The sequence below is a fragment of the Odocoileus virginianus genome, chromosome 16, assembly GCF_023699985.2.
Source record: "Odocoileus virginianus isolate 20LAN1187 ecotype Illinois chromosome 16, Ovbor_1.2, whole genome shotgun sequence".
Classification (NCBI taxonomy): domain Eukaryota; kingdom Metazoa; phylum Chordata; class Mammalia; order Artiodactyla; family Cervidae; genus Odocoileus; species Odocoileus virginianus.
In genome coordinates, this window is record NC_069689.1 from 43,835,153 (window position 1) to 43,854,003 (window position 18,851).

The window sequence follows — 18,851 nt, forward strand, 5'->3', positions numbered from 1 at the left end:
CCTTTGCAAACCAACTATCCTCTTGGCTGTTTCAGGTCGAAAATCAGCACCTGTTTACTGGTCACAGACCCCAGGAGCCAGCACGCAGTGCGCCTGCCCCACAAGCTGCCAGGCATGCACTACAGTGCCAACGAGCAGTGCCAGATCCTCTTTGGCACCAATGCCACCTTCTGCAGAAACATGGAGGTAAGCTGCCTCGGGAGGGGAGGGCTGGCTCGGGCAGGAGCATCTGGCTTCTGTTGGTGGATACAGGTATTTACACTCCACACACACACTTACATGTATATGCATACATGCATGCATGGAGCACCCAGTGTGAGTCACACATGCACACACACGTACTGTCTTACACAGGAGCTTTGCAAGGGGTTGGTTCAGAGTTACGGCTGACACTAAGAGCCTAATATTTTGCTTTGTTTTGTTTTTTAATATAGAGGTCTTTCTTTCTTTGTAATATTAAGACATGGTAATATTAAGATACTGAGAAGAAAGTTAATGAGTCTGTTCCTCTTGGAGGTGATGCATTGTTGCCTGATACCAAATCCTCACAGATATAGAAGAGAGCTAAAAACTACTGGATGTTGGAGGGTGTCATACGGAGAGCATTTAGCAAATGATAAGTTGATTATATGATAATAGTGTTAATAACCCCATTAAAATGTTATCATTTTCTGAGCAATGCCCACGTGTTTTGCCCTAAAGCTTCCAACGTGCCTGATCCCAGTGAACGATTACCACAGACTCCCCAGGTTACTCTCCCCAGGGTACAGATGGTAACACCAAGCCTCAGGGGTGAAAGGGGTGAACTGATCATTCAGAATGGCTTGGCCAGGAAGTAAGTAGAAGAAGGATTTGACTCAAGTCTGTTCACCCCCAGGGCACACACTTTCTGACCATGCTGCAGGTAGCAGGGCCCCTCCTGTGGGTGGAAGTGTGCCAAGAAGGATGTGTCGGGGTCCCTGGGGAAGGCCAGAGCAGCCTGCGGTCCAGCCGGAAGTTGGCAGCTGGCTCAGGAGAGGGGCGGAGCCAGAGTCGTTGTGGGGCAGGAGGACCATCTCGGGATGAGTGGGACTCAGGAGCCACCCAGTGGCAGTCGGCCTGGAGCTCAGGGCAGTATCTAGTCTGAGGGAGGCAGCCTGCAGGGCTGGGCAGGTGCCCAGAGCAAGAACTCAGGATGGGAGCAACTCCAAGATAGCCCGGGACTGTGCCTTCAGAATGAGACCTTGGGCGGGATCCTGGCCAGCCCAGCAGGTCAGCCTGGACCCCGGGAGGCAGGCTGCTGCCTCTTGAGCGTTTCCTGGCTGTGTGTGAATTGGTTCAGGAAGTCTGGGTGGAATCCGCAGGGGGACACTGCCTGCCGTTGTTCAGGGTGTGGAAGAGGGCTGTGCCTCACGACCAGGCCAGTGCCTCCTGCCTGCTGTTTCCTCAAAGGAACGTTTATCTGCAGAGTTGTCTAGAATCTTTCTCTCCCATTCCCCTGTGGAGGTGTCAGCAAGGGTCCCTTCCAGGCCCTGGTAACAGGAAGCTGCCTCCCATTTCACATCCAGCCACGGCTGGGTTGAAGGACACCTCCCTGGGAAGATGGGACCAGTCCCAGGATCTGATCAACCCCAGTGGTCTGCCACCGTGTCCAGTGCTCACCATCTGCCTTGATGTTAAGGCCTAACTGTTCAGGTACCATATGCTGGCCAAGAGGCCTGCCCTTAAAGTTCGTGATGGCACAGAACTCCTGGAGAGGGCAGGTTTCAGAGGGCCCTTTGGTGGTGCGGTGGCAGCAGGAGATCTGTGTGCATGGTATCCTAGAGGAGGACCCCGAGCATTCAAGAAGGGTGGGAGTGCCCGGGCACCCAAGCAGGAGAAAAGGGAAGCACCCAGCTGAGTCAGTGGACATGGCTTGGCCACTCTGCCCACTGTGGAGTATTCCCTGCCCCGAAGACCAGGCTGCACTGGCCCCACGGGTGAGCAGGATTGACAGGTGGGAGCTGGACACAGGCTGCCCTGAGATACTGGCTTCTAGGAGCCAGACTGTTGCATACCAGTTGGGTCAGCAGTGATAACAGGAAGGGTGTACAACTCCTGGAGGCTCATGATCCACCAGGCTAGACTCTTTCTTGCATTGTCACATGAAACCCTGACTGTACCCCTCGAGGGCAGGAGCTTTGAACCCCACTTAACAATAAAAAATAGAGGCTAGGTGATGGACCAAGGTCACTCAGCCAGAAAGGAATGGGCTAGAGACCAAGCACAGATGTGACTATTCCTGCAGGAGAAAAGTCAGGCTCTGTTTATTCGAAGACAGATTCCAAAGGAGAGGAAGGTGACTTGGTACTTTATTTTCTTTGTTGGCATCTTTTTGCTCCAAGAGGACAGTGAGAGCAGCAAGTCATGATCAGCTTAGCTTCTCTCTTGAAGCTCAAAATATGGCTACATAAAGTGAGATCTCTTTGCTTTGTAAGTTACAGTGCACCTGAGCATTTATTCCTGCAGCTCACCAAGAACCATGAAATATGCTTTCCTGCTTGCCTTTTCTCTGAGAATTCCACCAATACCAAAACAAAGTTGGCATTTTTCTCCCCAAATCCTAGCAGTGTTACTGACCAGAGTTCTTGGCCTCTTTAATCAATAGAAATTGATCAGAGGCCAAACAAGAAATTCAGGCAAGGCTTTATTTACTGGGGCCCCTGCTGCAGCAGGGGGAACAACGAACAGGTTCCCATTCTTGCTCGCTTCCTGAGGGTTCCTTACCTGGAGCGAGCAGTGTGTCCAGGGGTTGGGCTGGAGGGGTGGTTCAGGGGATTTGCCCACCCCTTAGGTGGTGCTGAGTGCAGGGGGATGTGCAGTGCCCTGATTTTGTTCTCGACACCCTTTTTTTTGCCGCTGGCTCTTCAGAAGTGGCAGTTGGGTTTTGTTTTGGGGTTTTCTTTAAGAGTGCTCTATCTTGCTGACCAATATGCTCCAACTGCGCGTATACGTGGTTATTTTTAGTGCCTTGTACTTTTTGTATTTTGTTGCCCGAGGAGACGTTTGTCCAGGTGCAGGCACTGCGGCAGAGGCGCCCAGGTGCCAGGCCTTAGCCTGTCTCAGCAGGAGTGACTCCTTAGGGGCATGGAGGTGCGTCCACGAGCTCAGCTGGCTGGGCGTTAGCCTCAGCTCGTGCTGACTGTCCTACTTACAAGGCTGGTGGTGCCTCCTTCGGCATGACTCTACCAGTTAGAAAGCAGTAACTTCTCACGCTGGAGAAGAGGTCATACTAATGCCAGAGATGTGCTGGCAGAGGAGACAGACAGTTGCCTGCTGGGACCCAGGCTTGGGGAATGTTGCCCCCGGCTGGGGCAGATCGTCGGAGAGCCCCGGGCACCACCCTGTGGGACTCACAGGCTCACTTGACCAGCGTTTTCTTGTTTGTGCACTTGTAGGTCTGTTTGAGTTGATGCTCAGTGTGATAGGCACACATGTTGAACTGTTCCTTTCTTCCTGCAAAACTGACTCTGTGCTGGGGTGAGCCCCTGCCTTCCTCCTGATCCTCATCCCCTTGTTATCTCCCTTTCACCTACTCTGTTCTGGTTCTGCTTGCCTTCCTGTTCTCCCTCAAACCGAAAGGCCTGCTCCCAGCGGGGATGCACTGTGCTTCCTGCTGTTCCCTCTACCTGGACGCTCTTCTCTCAGTTGTCCACGTGACTGGGCCCCTCATTTTGAGTTTGTTTGCTCAGATGTAACCTTCTCAGGGAAGCCTACTTCTGTATATGAATTTGCCATCTGGTAACTCCCCCCATCACCTTTACAGTACCCAGATTTCCTGATCCCCTAAGGGAAAACATTGCTTTTATAAACTTACCTTTTAACATGCTATATAATTTGCTTGTTTACATGACTGTTGTTTTTTAATATTTATTTATTTAGCTGCATCCGGTCTTAGATATGCCATGTGGTGGGAAGGAATCTAGTTGTGGTGCGCAGGTTCAGTAGGTCTGGTGCACAGGCATAGTTGCTCTGTGAAATGTGGGATCTTCCTCAACAAGGGATTGAACCTGCGTCCCCTGCGTTGCAGGGCGGATTCTTAACCGATGGACCACCAGTGATGTCCCCGTGACTATTGTTTTCTATTGTTTTGATAATCTCCCTCTTCTAGCTTTTAAATCCTTCCAGGACAAGAATCTTACTTTTCCACACTATTATTTTACAAATGCCTTGGTCAGTACCTGGAACATAGTAGGTGTTCAACAAGTATATGTTGTTCTGAGATCCATTCATGACCCTAACAGTAAATTCAAGCTCTTATGTTAACCCAACCACTGATGAAACTATAGACAAGCTCACAGGTGAGGAAGAAACCCTTACAGGCCTCCTCATATAGTGAATTGGCTCTCTGAGCCCGAGTCCACATTTATCCATCTCGTTCCCCAACATACATGTTAGACTCTGTCAAATGTCTTGCAGGGGTTTATATGGACCTTTCTTGTGGCTTCCTCCCAGGACAGTGTAAATCTGGTAGTGAGGGATTGCAGCCTGCTTCTTGGTGGCCATCTCTCTTTGTGCATTAATGAAAATCATTTTTAAAATCTGAGACTCCTGGTGAGTTAATACATGTAAGATACTGAGAACTGGGTCTGTCACAAAGTAAGCATCCAATCCTTTGAGCTGATACATATGTTGCTATTACCTTCCTGGATAACTCTGGTTCCTATCTTGGATGTGTAGAGGAGGGAGCACAGAACTAGTCTATCTGTGTACATCTCTAGGATCAGCACTTCTCTATATTGAATTCCTCAGGGCCATGAAAATTTAAGCATTATGTAAAACTCCAGAGACATTCAGCACCAACCAGCAAAGTCTTGTGATCTAAAGCCAAATCGATCTTTATAACCATTATTATCCTTAAATGCCCTTGAGGATTGAAATGGATATCATGTAATGAACTGATCATGGTCCCAACATTGCCTTTAAATTTGTCGTCCTGACATCTGCCTTTAGCCAAGATGGAGTGTCAGGGACCAGATTTATCTTCCCACCTGAAACAACTAGGAAATCAGACAAAATATATGAAATAATGATTTTCAAGACAATGGCCATAAAGCAAGGAGGGACCGTGATCCTTGGGAGATATGAAATGAATGAGATTGTCCTGGCTTACTGCCTGGGCAGTCTCCAGGCTGCCGCACAGGGAGGGTGGGCTGTGAAGCTTCAGGAGTTGGAGAAACAGAGCCAGAAGTCCTAGGAGGCTGGGGCAGCTCGGATTCCCAGAGCAGAGTCCTGCAGACGAAACCACGTTACAAAGAGAGAACCTCTGAGGTCTGCCCAGGATCTGCATGAGTCTTCAGCTTAGTGCTGAGAAACACATGTGTGTGAGAAACTACCCAAGGCCAAGAAAAGAGCCCTCTGAAGGTATTAGAGGGAACAGGCTCTGGGGTGCACAGGGCATCAAGTAGAGGACACAGAGGGTGCTGTATCAGCAGCGTGGCAGAACTAACCCCACACTAAATGCTGACCTGCTCCCACCCAAGAGACCTTTAAAGCAAAATCTGAAAGGATCAAGCTGTTTCCAAGTAACTTAGCCAAGCCCTAGAACAAAGCTCAGAAACATTTATAGAAATACAAAACCAACACTTAGTAAAATAAAATTCACAGTGTCTAGCATCAAATAAAAAATCACCAGGCCTTCAAAGGAGAAGGAAAATACATCCATAATGAGTAGAAAAATCTATCAAAACTGACCTAGAAATGACACAGGTTATAGAATTAGTAGAGAAACATGTTAAAACAATAATTATAACCATATTCCAGGTTCATGAATGTGGCACAAAGAAAGACTGAATGTGTTAAGTAGAGATATGGAAGATATGGAAAAGATCCTACTGGGACTTCTAGAAATGAAAACCATACTATTTAAGTTGAAAGATACCCTGCTTGAGATATCTCGCAAATGAAAATTGCAGAAGAGATGACTGCTAAAGACAAAGCATTTGAAACTACCCAAAGTGAAACACAAAGAGAAAAAAGACTGAACACAGAAAGAACTGTGGGACTTTGGGTGGCCTAAGAAATATGCAGTTGATGTTCTGAAGGAGGTGAGACAGGATTAAAATCATATTTGAAGAAATAATAGAAGGAGGACCTTCAAGATGGTGGAGGAGTAGGGCAGGGCAAACTCCTTCTCCCCCACAAATATATCAAAAAATCACCAGAATGTAGAAGAACTCCCACAGAACATCTTCTGAATGCTGGCAGAGGACTCCAGACTTCCAGAAAGGCAAACCAATCTCATGGGGTGAGGTAGGGCACAAGATAGAGACTAAAAGGGAGACAAAGGATTTGGGGATGGGGTCCTGTGCCCCAGGGGAAGGAAGTCCTGAAGGAGGGGAGATTTCCACATACTAGGAAAAGCCCCTCACAGGCAGGGTCGGGGGGAGCTTTGGAACCGCTAATGGGAGGACAGTGCAGCAAGACAGCTGCTCCAAAGGCAAAACTGAGAAAACTCACCACAGGAGTCGCACCAAACGGCACTTGCCAGCTGGGAACTGGCTCAAGCGCTCGCTTCTGCCCACAGTAACTGGGAGCTAAGTGTGGAGGCCCAGGCTTCGGGGGTGGGGCCTCAGGGAGAGGGCCCGGGCCGACTGCCCGGGAGGTACTCTGGGGGCTGGCACAGCACAGCAGAGGCAGACCGGGGGAGCTCTGTGTCCACCACAGAAACAAAGGATCGCTCCCATGGGAAGGCTCCAGTGCTGCCCTTTGATTCTGCGCCGTCACAGAACGAGGGACCCTGCCCAGGCAGATGCCAGAGAAGGGCGAGCCGGCTGTGGTCTGTGGTCCCAGAGGCAAAAAGGCAGGCGCAGCGCCAGAGGCTGAAGGCAAGGGCCATCTATGGCCTCAGTCCCAGAGATCGCAACGACCACCACGCTCTGAGCAGCTGCGAGTTGCCCCCAATGTCTTGCTGGGAGCCTGAGTGGCTTGGCTCTGCCAAGGGCCCCACAACTCAGGACCAACTTCCCTGGGGAAGCGTGTGCCCCCCTCAGACTGGGGAGACACCCTGTGCATCCCCACCGCAGTGAACACTACCAACACACTCCTCTCCCCAGCACAGCCGGGCCGCTGAGCCCGAATGAGCAGCTACTTTCACCTGCGCGTGTCTGGGCAGTGAACAGACGTGGAATAGAGGCTTGAAAGCAAAGGAGGGCCCAAAACCAAGCAGAACACCAGGGGCTGCATGAGCAAAGGAAAGGAAGGGAAACCACCCCAGAATTTACAGCTGCAGCGATTTGGATTCCAGCATTTAGCCTGAGCCTGTCCTTTAGGGGTGGCTGTAGACTTTGAGAGCAAGTACAAACTGGACCAAGACAAGACCCAAGTCTGAGCAGACCCCACACTGCCCAAAACAGGTCCACAGATCTTCCAAGATACATTGGAGGACTTTCTGAGTAGGCAAATCAGCTGGCCCAGGAAAACAGAGAAATTATTTGGACATTCCTCTCACTACCACTCTATATATTCCACCCACCCTGTTTTTCCCCTTTATATTTCATCTTCTTAAACTGTCCTGATGCAGTTCTTTATTACTCCTTCAATTTTTAAAAAATTTATTTATTTTTTAATTGAAGGATAATTGCTTTACAGATTTTTGTTGTTTTCTGTCAAACCTCAACATGAATCAGCCATAGGTATACATATATACATATATGTATACATATATCCCCTCCCCTTTGAACCTCCCTCCCATCTCCCTCCCCATCCCACCCCTCTAGGTTGACACAGAGCTCCTGTTTGAGTTTCCAGAGCCATACAGCAAATTCCCATTGCTATCTGTTTTACATATGGTGATGTAAGTTTCCATGTTATTCTTTCCATACATCTCACCCTCTCCTCCCCTCTCCCCATGTCCATGAGTCTATTCTCTATGTCTGTTTCTCTATTGCTGCCCTGTAAATAAATTCTTCAGTACCATTTTTCTAGATTCTGTATATGTGCATTAGAATACTATATTTATCTTTCTCTTTCTGACTCACTTCACTCTGTACAATAGGCTTTAGGTTCATCCACCACATCAGAACTGACTCAAATGCATTCCTTTTTATGGCTGAGTAATATTCCGTTATGTATATATACCACAACTTCTTTATCCATTCATCTGTCAATGAACATCTAGGTAGCCTCCATGTTCTAGCTATTGTAAACCGTGTTGCAGTGAACAGTGGGATACTTGTGTCTTTTTCAATTTTTCTTTCCTCAGGGTGTATGCTTAGGAGTGGGATTGCTGGATTATATGGTGGTTTTATTCCTAGTTTTTTAAGGAATCCTCATATCGTCTTCAACAGTGGCTGTATCAATTTACATTCCCACCAACAGTGCAAGAGCATTCCGTTTTCTCCACATGCTCTCCAGCATTTATTGTTTGTAGACTTTTTGATGATGGCGATTCTGACCAGTGTGAGGTGATACCTCATTGTTGTTTTGATTTGCATTTCTCTACTAATGAGCGATGTTGAGCATCTTTTTATGTGTTTGTTAGCCATCTGTTTGTCTTCTTTGGAGAAATGTCTGTTTAGGTCTTTTCCCCACTTTTTGATTGGGTTGTTTGTTTTTCTGGTATTGAGTTGTATGAGCTGCGTATATATTTTGGAAATTAATCCTTTGTCTGTTGTTTCATTTGCTATTATTTTTACCCATTCTGAGGGTTATCTTTTCACCTTGCTTATATTTTCCTTTGCTGTGCAAAAGCTTTTAAGTTTAATCAGGTCCCACTTGTTTACTTTTGTTTTTATTTCCATCACTTTAGGAGGTGGGTCATAGAGGATCTTGCTTTGATTTATGTCATCGAGTGTTCTGCCTATGTTTTCCCCTAAGAGTTTTATAGTTTCTGGTCTTACATTTAGGTCTTTAATCCACTTTGAGTTTATTTTTGTGTATGGTGTTAGGAAGTGTTCTAATTTCATTCTTCTACGTGTAACTGTTGAGTTTTCCCAACAACATTTATTGAAGAGGCTGTCTTTGCCCCATTATATATTCTTGTCTCCTTTGTCAAGAATAAGGTACCCATAGGTTCATGGGTTTATTTCTGGGCTTTCTATCTTGTTTCATTGGTCTATATTTCTGTTTTTGTGCCAGTACCATACTGTCTTGATGACTGTAGCTTTGTAGTAAAATCTGAAGTCAGGAAGCTTGATTTCTCCAGCTGAATTCTTCTTTCTCAAGACTGCTTTGGCAATTTGGAGTCTTTTGTGTTTCCATATGAATTGTGAAGTTTTTTGTTCTAGTTCTATGAAAAATACCATTGATAATTTGATAGGGATCACATTGAATCTGTAGATTGCATTTGGTAGTATAGTCATTTTCACAGTATTGATTCTTCCTACCCAGGAACATGGGATATCTCTCTATCTTTTATGTCATCTTTGATTTCTTTCATCAGTGTCTTATAATTTTCTGTATACAGTTCTTTTCTCTCCTTAGGTAAGTTTATTCCTAGATATTTTATTCTTTTTGTTGCAATGGTGAATGGAATTGATTCCTTAATTTCTTTTTCTGATTTTTCATTGTTAGGATATAGAAATGCAAGTGATTTCTGTGTATTGATTTTGTATCATGTGACTTTGCTAAATTCATTGATTCAGTTCAGTTCAGTTCAGTTCAGTCGCTCAGTCATGTCCAACTCTTTGCGACACCATGAATCACAGCACGCCAGGCCTCCCTGTCCATCACCAACTCCCGGAGTCCACCCAAACCCATGTCCATCGAGTCAGTGATGCCATCCAGCCATCTCCTCTGTCGTCCCCTTCTCCTCCTGCCCCCAATCCCTCCCAGCATTAGAGTGCTTTCCAGTGAGTCAACTCTTCACAAGAGGTGGCCAAAGTATTGGAGTTTCAGCTTCAACATCAGTCCTTCCAATGAATACCCAGGACTGATCTCCTTTAGGATGGACTGGTTGGATCTCCTTACAGTCCAAGGGACTCTAAAGAGTCTTCTCCAACACCACAGTTCAAAAGCATCAGTTCTTCAGCACTCAGCTTTCTTCACCGTCCAACTCTCACATCCATACATGACTACTGGAAAAACCATAGCCTTGACTAGACGGACCTTTGTTGGCAAAACAGTGTCTCTGCTTTTAAATATGCTGTCTAGGTTGGTCATAACTTTCCTTCCAAAAATTCATTGATTAGCTCTAGTAATTTTCTGATAGTATCTTTAGGGTTTACTATGTACAGTATCATGTCATCTACAAATAGTGAGAGCTTTACTTCTACTTTCTGATCTGGATTCCTTTTATTTCTTTTTCTTCTCTGATTGCCATAGCTAGGACTTCCAAAACTGTGATGAATAATAGTGGTGAAAGTGGACACTCTTGTCTTTTTCATGATCTTTGGGGGAATGCTTTTTGTTTTTCACCATTGAGAATAATGTTTGCTATAGGCTTATCATATATGGCTTTTACTATATTGAGGTAGATTCCATCTATGCCCATTTTTTGAAGAGTTTTAATCATAAATGGGTGCTGAATTTTGTCAAAGGCTTTTCTTGCATCTGTTGAGATTATCATGTTTTTTATCTTTCAATTTGTTAATGTGGTATATCACATTGATTGATTTGCATATATTGAAGAATCCTTGTGTTCCTGGGATAAACCTAACTTGATCATGGTGTATGAGCTTTTTAATGTGTTGTTGAATTCTGTTTGCTAAAATTTTGTTGAGGATTTTTGCATCTATGTTCATCAGTGATATTGGCCTGTAGTTTTCTTTTTTTGTGTTGTCTTTATCTGGTTTTGGTATTGGGGTGATGGTGGCTTCATAGAATGAGTTTGGAAGTGTTCCTTCCTCTACAATTTTTTGAAAGAGTTTTAGAAGGATAGGCATTAGCTCTTCTCTGAATGTTTGATAGAATTCTCCTGTGAAGCCATCTGGTCCTGGACTTTTGTTTTTGAGAGATTTTTTGATCACAGCTTCAATTTCAGTGCTTGTAATTGGGTTGTTCATAATTTCTACTTCTTCCTGGTTCAGTCTTAGAAGAATGAACTTTTCTAAGAATCTGTCCATTTCTTACAGGGTATCCATTTTATTGCCATATAGTTGTTCATAATAGTCTCTTATAATCCTTTGTGTTTCTGCATTGTCTATTGTAACCTCTCCTTTTTCATTTCTAATTTTGACTTGATTCTTTTTTTTTCTTGATGAGTCTGGCTAAAGGTTTGTAAGCTTTGTTTATCTTCTCAAAGAGCCAGCTTTTAGTTTTATTAATCTTTACTATTGTTTCTTTCATTTCTTTTTCACTGATTTGTGCTCTGATCCTTATGATTTCTTTCCTTCTCCTAATTTGGGGGGATTTTTTTGTTCTTCTTTTTCCAGTTAAGTTAGATGTTGTTTATTCTATGTTTTCTTCTTTCTTGAGGTAGGATTGTATTGCTATAAACTTCCCTCTTAGAACTGCTTTTGCTGCATCCCATAGGTTTTAAGTTATGTTTTCATTGTCATTTGTTTCTAGAAATTGTTTTATTTCCCCTTTGATTTCTTCAGTAACCTGTTGGTTATTTAGAAATGTATTGTTTAATCTCCATGTGTTTGTGTTTTTTACAGGTTTTTTTGTGTGTGTCTAGTCTGGTTGGAAAAGGTGCTTGATATGGTTTCAATTTTCTTAAATTTATTGAGGTTTGATTTGTGACCAAAGATGTGATCTATCCTGGAGAATGTTCCATGTGCACTTGAGAAGAAGGTGTATTCTTCTGCATTTGGAAGGAATGTCCTGAAGATATCAGTGAGATCTATCACATCGAATGTATCATTTAAGGCTTATGTTTCCTTATTAATTTTGTTTTCATGATCTGTCGATTGGTATGAGTGGGGTGTTAAAGTCTCCTACTGTTATTGTGTTACTGTCAATTTCTCCTTTTATGTCTGTTAGTTTTTGTGTTATATATTGAGGTGCTCCTATGTTGGATGCATAGATATTTTCAGTTGTTACGTCTTCCTGTTGGATTGATCCATTGATCTTTATTTAGTGTCCTTCCTTATCTCTTCTAATATTCTTTATTTTCAGGCCTATTTTGTCTGATATGAGGATTGCTGCTCCAGCTTTCTTTTGCTTCCCATTTGCATGATATGTGTTTTTCCATCCTCTCACTTCCAGTCTGTATGTGTCATTAGGTCTGAATTGGGTTTCTTGTAGACAGCATATATATGAGTCTTGTTTTGTAGCCATTCAGCCAATCTGTGTCTTTTAGTTGGAGCATTTAATCCATTTACATTTAAAGTAATTATTGATATATATGTTCCTATTGCCATTTTCTTAATTGTTTGGGGTTTGATTTTGTAGATCGTTTTCTTCTCTTATATTTCTTGACTATGTAAGTCCCTTTAATATTTGTTGAAAAGCTGGTTTGATGGTATTGAATTCTCTTAACTTTTGCTTGTCTGCAAAACTTTTGATTTCTCCATCAATTTTGAATGACATCCTTGCTGGGTAATCTTGGTTTTAGGTTTTTCCCTTTCAGTACTTTAAATATATCCTGCCGTTCCTTTCTGGCCTGCAGAGTTTCTGCTGAAAGGTCAGCTGTTAAACATTTAGGGTTTCCCTTGTATGTTACTTGTTGCTTCTCCCTTGCTGCTTTTAGTATTCTTTCTTTGTGTTTAATCTTTGTTAGTTTGATTAGTATGTGTCTTGGCATGTTTCTCCTTGGGTTTATCCTGTATGGGACTCTTTGTTCAGGATAAAGACTTGGACTTGATTGACTATTTCCTTTTCCATGTTGGGGAAATTTTCAAATATGATCTCTTCAAAAAATTTTTCATGCCCTTTCTTTTTCCATTCTTCTGGGACCCCTGTAATTTGAATGTTGGTGTGTTTGATATTGTCCAGAGGTCTCTGAGACTATCCTCAATTCATTCTGCTCCTTCAATTATTATTTTTATAGCCCACTTTTTCCTCTTTTTCTTTGAAAAAAGCCTTATTTTTAAAACAAATTCCATGTTTTTTATTTTTGTTTTAGATCTTTTATTTGATTTTTTATTTTTGAGAGTTTAACTTTTTCCATGTTTTTGATTTTCTTTTTGATCTTTTGCTTTTGATTTTGTGTCTTTGAGAGTCTATTAATAATTTTTAGCATCCATTTTCATTTAGAGGTTTTATTATTGGCTTGATTGCTGTCTTCTTTTTTGACTCTTTATCTTTTTTTCCTTTTCTCCTTTTCCCCTCTTTCCTTCTCTATATAAGTGTGTGACTCTCTTGGAATGAATTTTGGCTGTTGAGAGGTGAAAGTGTTAGTCACTCAGTCATGTCTGACTCTTTGTGAACCCATGGACTGCAGCCCACCAGACTGCATGGAATTCATGGAATTCTGTTCATGGAATTCCCCAGGCAAGAATGCCGGAGTGGGATGTCATGCTCTTCTCCAGGGGACCTTCCTGACCCATGGATCAAACCCACGTCTCCCACAATGCAGGCAAATTCTTTACTGTCTGAGCCACTAGGCAAGTTCACCATTATGAGAGGTATTTCACCATTACGTCTTCTATGCTGTGTGGCCTGTGAAATCTCGATGCTATAGTAAGGTGTCATACCTGAAGCCCAGAGGTAGGAGACTCCACACTAGGACTTTGGACCACAAGAGAGCATTAGAGACCCCATAGAACATTAACAGACAAACGCCCTCACAATGGCCTCCATTTCAACACTAAGACCAAGCCCCACCCAAAAGCCAGCAAGCTCTGGTTCTGAATGCCCCACGCCAACCCTTCAGCAAAACAGGAGCACAGCCCTGCACATTAGCAGACAGGCTGCCCAAAGCCATACTGAACCCATCCATAGACATCCCCAAACACACTAGTGGACACAGTACTGCTTTTAAGAGAGACAAGATCTAGCTCCATCCACCAGAACACAGGCACAGGTCCCCCAAAGCAGGAAACTTTCACAAGGCATTGGTTCAGCCCATCCAGGGGAAGCATACTCCTCAATTAAGAGGAACTACACCCTTCCAAACTGCAGAAAGGAGACCTCAAGCACAGTAAGTTAAACACAATGAAAAGACAGAGAAACATCCAGCTAATGAAGGAACATGGTAAAAACTCCTAAGACGAAACAAGAGGAAGTAGACAGTCTTCCTGAAAAGGAATTCAAAGTAATGATAGTAAAGATGATCCAAAATCTTTAAAATAAAATGGAGGCATGGATAAATAGACTAGAGGCACAGATTGAGAAGATGTAAGAAATATTTAACAAGGACCTTGAATAAAGAATAGACCATCAACAATGAACAGTGCAGTAACTGAGTTTAAAAATATACTGGAGGGAACCAACAGTAGAGTAACTGAGGCAGAAGAATGGATAAGTGAGATGGAAGATAGAATGGTGGAAATAACTGAAACAGAGCAAAATAAAGAGAAAAAGAATTAAAGTGATGAGGACAGTCTCAGAGACTGTTTAACAGACAGCATTAAACATAACAACATTAGAATCATAGGAATCCCAGAAGAAGAAAACAAAAGGAAAGGCCAGGGGAAAATATTTAAGGAGGTTATAGTTGGAAGTTTTCAACTTCCCTAAAATGAGAGGGGAGAAAGCTACCCAACCTCATAAAGCTCAGACAGTCCCATACAACATAAACCCACGGAGAAACATGCCAAGACACATGTTAATCAAACTAACAAAAATTAAACACAAAGAACAAATGTTAAAAGCAGCAAGGGAAAAGCAACAAATAACATAGAAGCAGGTCCCTGTAAGGCTAGCGGCTGATCTTTCAACAGAACTCTACAGGCCAGAAGGAAATGGCAGGACATACTTAAAATGATGAAAGGGAAAAACCTACAACGAAGATTACTGTCCTCAGCAAACATCTCATTCAAAATTAATGGAGAAACCAAGTTTTACAAACAAACAAAAGTTAAGAAAATTTAGCATCACCAAACCAGCTTTACAACAGATGTTAAAGGGACTTCTGCAGGCTGGAAACACAAAAAGAAGAGGCCTACAAGAACAGTCCCCAAAGAATAAAGTAAATGGTAACAGGATACCAATAATTACCTTAAGTGTAAATTGGCTGAACCCTCCAACCAAAAGACACAGACTGGCTGAATGGATACAAAAACAAGACCCCTATATATGTGTCCAGAAGAAACCCACCTCAGACCTAGGAATGCTTACAGACTGAAAGTGAGGGGCTCGAAAAAGATATTCCATGTAAATAGAAATCAAAAGAAAGCAGGAGTGGCAATACTCATATCAGATTAAAGATACTTTAAAGACCATTACAAGAGACAAAGAAGGATACTACATAATGATCAAGGGATCAATCCAAGAAGAAGATATAACAATTATATATGCACCCAACATAGGAGCACCTCAATACGTAAGGCAAATGCTAACATCTGTTAAAGGGAAAATCAACAGTAAAACAATAATAGTGGGGGACTTTAATATCCCACCCACACCAACGGATAGATCATCCAGGTAGAAAATAAGGAAAAACAGGCTTTAAATGATGCATTGGACCAGTTAGACCTAATTGATATCTACAGGGCATTTCATCCAAAAACAATAGATTTCACTTTTTTCTTAAGTGCACATGGAACATTCTCCAGGATAGATCACATTTTGGATCACAGATTAGCCTTTTCAAGACTTTTTAATTACCCCTACCATAGTTTGGCCTGAAGGAGTCAAACTACAGGGAAGGAACACAGCCCCACGCATCAGCAGAAAGTTGGATTAAAGATTTACTGAGCATGGCCCCACCCACCAGAGCAATACAGTTTCCCCACAGCCAGTCCTTCCCATCAGGAAGCTTCCACAAGCTTCTTATCCTCATCCATCAGACAGCAGACAGAATGAAAGCTACAGTCACAGGAAACTAACCAAACTGATCATATGGATCACAGCCTTATCTAACTCAATGAAATTATGAGCCATGCCAAGACAGATGGGTCATGATGGAGAGTTCTGACAAAACATGGTCCACTGGAGAAGGGAATGGAAAACCACATCAGCATTCTTGCCTTGAGAACCCCATGAACAGTATGAAAAGGCAAAAAGATAGGACACTGAAAGATGAACTCCCCTGGGTTGGGGGGGTGGGTGGTGGTGGTGGTGGTGGTGGTGGTGGTGGTGGTGGTTGAGTCACTAAGTTGTGTCTGACTCTTGCGACCCCATGGACTGTAGCCTGCCAGCCTCCTCAGTCCATGGGGATTCTCTAGGCAAAAATAGTGGAGTGGTTGCCAGTTCCTTCTCCAGGGGATCTTCCCAACCCAGGAAATCGAACCCAGGTCTCCTACATTGCAGGCAGATGTTGGAGAAAAGCAGAGAAACAGCTCCAGATAGAATGAAGAGGCTGAGCCAAAGCAGAAAGCACGCCCAGTTATGGATGTGTCTGGTGGGGAAAGTAAAGTCTGGTACTATAGAGAACAATATTGCATAGTAACCTGGAATTTTAGGCCCATGAATTAAGGTAAATTGTAAGTGGTCAATTAGGGGGTGGCAAGAGTAAACATTGACATTTTAGGAATCAGTGAACTAAAATGGACTTGAATGGGTGAATTTAATTCACATGACCACTATATCTACTACTGTGGGCAAGAATTCTTTGGAAGAAATGGAGTAGCCCTCATGGTCAACAAGAGAGTCCAAAATGCTTGGGTGTACCTGGGTGCAATCTCAAAACAACACAGTGATCTCTGTTCGCTTCTAAGGCAAGCCATTCAGTATCATAGTAACCCAAGTCTATGCCTCAACCACTAATGCTGAAGAAGCTGAAGTTGAACAGCTTTATGAAGACCTACAAGACCATCTAGAACTAACACCAAAAAAAGATGTCCTTTTCATCATAGGGGACTAGAATGCAAAAGCAGGAAGTCAAGAGATACCTGGAGTTAACAGGCAACTTTGACCTTGGAGTACACAATGAAGCAGGGCAAAGGCTTGCAGAGTTTTGCCAAGAGAATGCACTGGTCACAGCAAAACCCTCTTCCAACAACACAAGAGACGACTCTACACATGAATATCACCAGATGGTCAATACCGAAATCAGATTGATTATATTCTTTGCAGCCGAAGATGGAGAAGCTCTATACAGTCAGCAAAAACAAGACCAAGAGCTTACTGTGGTTTAGATCATGAACTCCTTAATGCAAAATGTAGATGTAAGTTGAAGAAAGTAGGAAAACCACTGGGTCATCCAGGTATGACTTAAATCTAATCCCTTACAATTATACAGTGCAAGTGACAAATAGATTCAAGGGATTAGATCTGATAGAGAGCCAGAAGAACTATGCATGGAGGTTTGTAACATTGTACAGGAGGTGGTGATCAAAACCATCCCCAAGAAAAAGAAATGCAAAAAGCCAAAACAACTGACTGAGGAGGGCTTACAAATAGCTGAGAAAAGAAGAGAAACAGAAGGCAAAGGAGAAAAGGAAAGACACATGCATCTGAATGCAGAGTTTCAAAGAACAGCAAAGAGAAATAAGAAGGCCTTATTAAGTGATCAGTGCAAAGAAATAGAGGAAAACAACAGAATGGGAAAGACTAGAGATCTCTTCAAGAAAATTAGAGATACCAAGGGAGCATTTCATGCAAAATAGAGCACAATAAAGGTCAGAAAAGATATGGACCTAAGAGAAGCATAAGGTTTTAAGAAGAGGTGGCAAGAAGACACAGAAGAACTATACAAAAACGATCTTAATGACTCAGATAACCATGATGGTGTGATCACTCACCTAAAGCCAGACATCCTGGAGTGCAAAGTCCAGTGGGCCTTAGGAAGCGTCACTACAAACAAATCAAGCCTTGGTATATTAAAAAAATTGAAATCATTTCAAGCATCTTCTCTGACCACAACATGGTAAGACTAGACATCAACTGCAGAAAAAAGAAAAATACTATATAAAAACACATACATGTGGGGCTTCCCAAGTGGTGCTAGCAGTAAAGAATTCTGCCAGTGCAGGAGATGCAAAAGATTCAGGTTCAGTGCCTCAGTCAGGAAGATCCCCTGGAGGATGAAATGGCAACCCAAATGCCTGGGTAATCCCATGGACATTGGAGCCTGGTGGGCTACAGTCTGTGGGGTCACAAAGAGTCAGACACAACTGAGTGAGTGAGCATGCATGGAGGCTAAAAAACACTTCTGAATAACCAACATATCACTGAAGAAATCAAAAGGAAAATCAAAATATGCCTAGAAACAAATGACAATGAAAACATGATAACTCAAAACATATGGGATACAGTGAGTGAAAGCAATGCTAAAGGGAAATTTATAGCAATACAAGCCTACCTCAAGAAACAAAAGAGACATCAAATAAAAAACCTAACCTTATATCTAAAGCAACTAGAAAAAGAAGAATTAAAAAAAAAAAGGAAAAGAAAAGAAATCATAAAGATAAGAGTAGAAATAAATGAAAAAGAAATGGAGATAATAGCAGAGATTAATAGAACTTAGAATTGTTTCTTTGAGAAAATGAATTTTACAAACCATTAGATAGACTCATCAAGAAAAAAAGGAAGAAGACTCAAGTCAAGAAAACTAGAAATGAGAAAGTAGAAGTTACAATAGACAACACAGAAATACAAAGGATCATAAGAGATTACTTTGAACAGCCATATGCCAATAAAATGGACAACCTAGAAGTAATGGACATATTCTTATAAAATTTAACTTTCCAAAAGTGAAGTAGGAAGAGAGAAAATATGAACAGACCAATCATAAATGTGGAAATCAAAATGTGGAAATCTCCCAACAAACAAAAGCCCAGGGACAGATGACTTCACAGATGAATTCTACCAAAAATTTAGAGAAAAGCTAACAACTATCCTGCTCAAATTCTTCCAGAAAATTGCAGAGGAAGGAAAACTTCCAGCTCTTTCTATGAGGCTAC

At 42.7% G+C, this 18,851-nt stretch overlaps 1 protein-coding gene across 2 annotated transcripts in view; it reads left to right on the forward strand.

Annotated features, from left to right (window-relative positions):
* Nucleotides 1-18,851, forward strand: part of ADAMTS17 (ADAM metallopeptidase with thrombospondin type 1 motif 17) — a 398,742-nt gene that overhangs the window by 216,298 nt on the left and 163,593 nt on the right. For both annotated transcript variants that reach the window (XM_070478143.1, XM_070478144.1), the window contains exon 10: nt 36-186. In XM_070478143.1, coding sequence (XP_070334244.1) covers nt 36-186 — 151 coding nt within the window. The remainder of the gene's footprint in view (nt 1-35; nt 187-18,851) is intronic.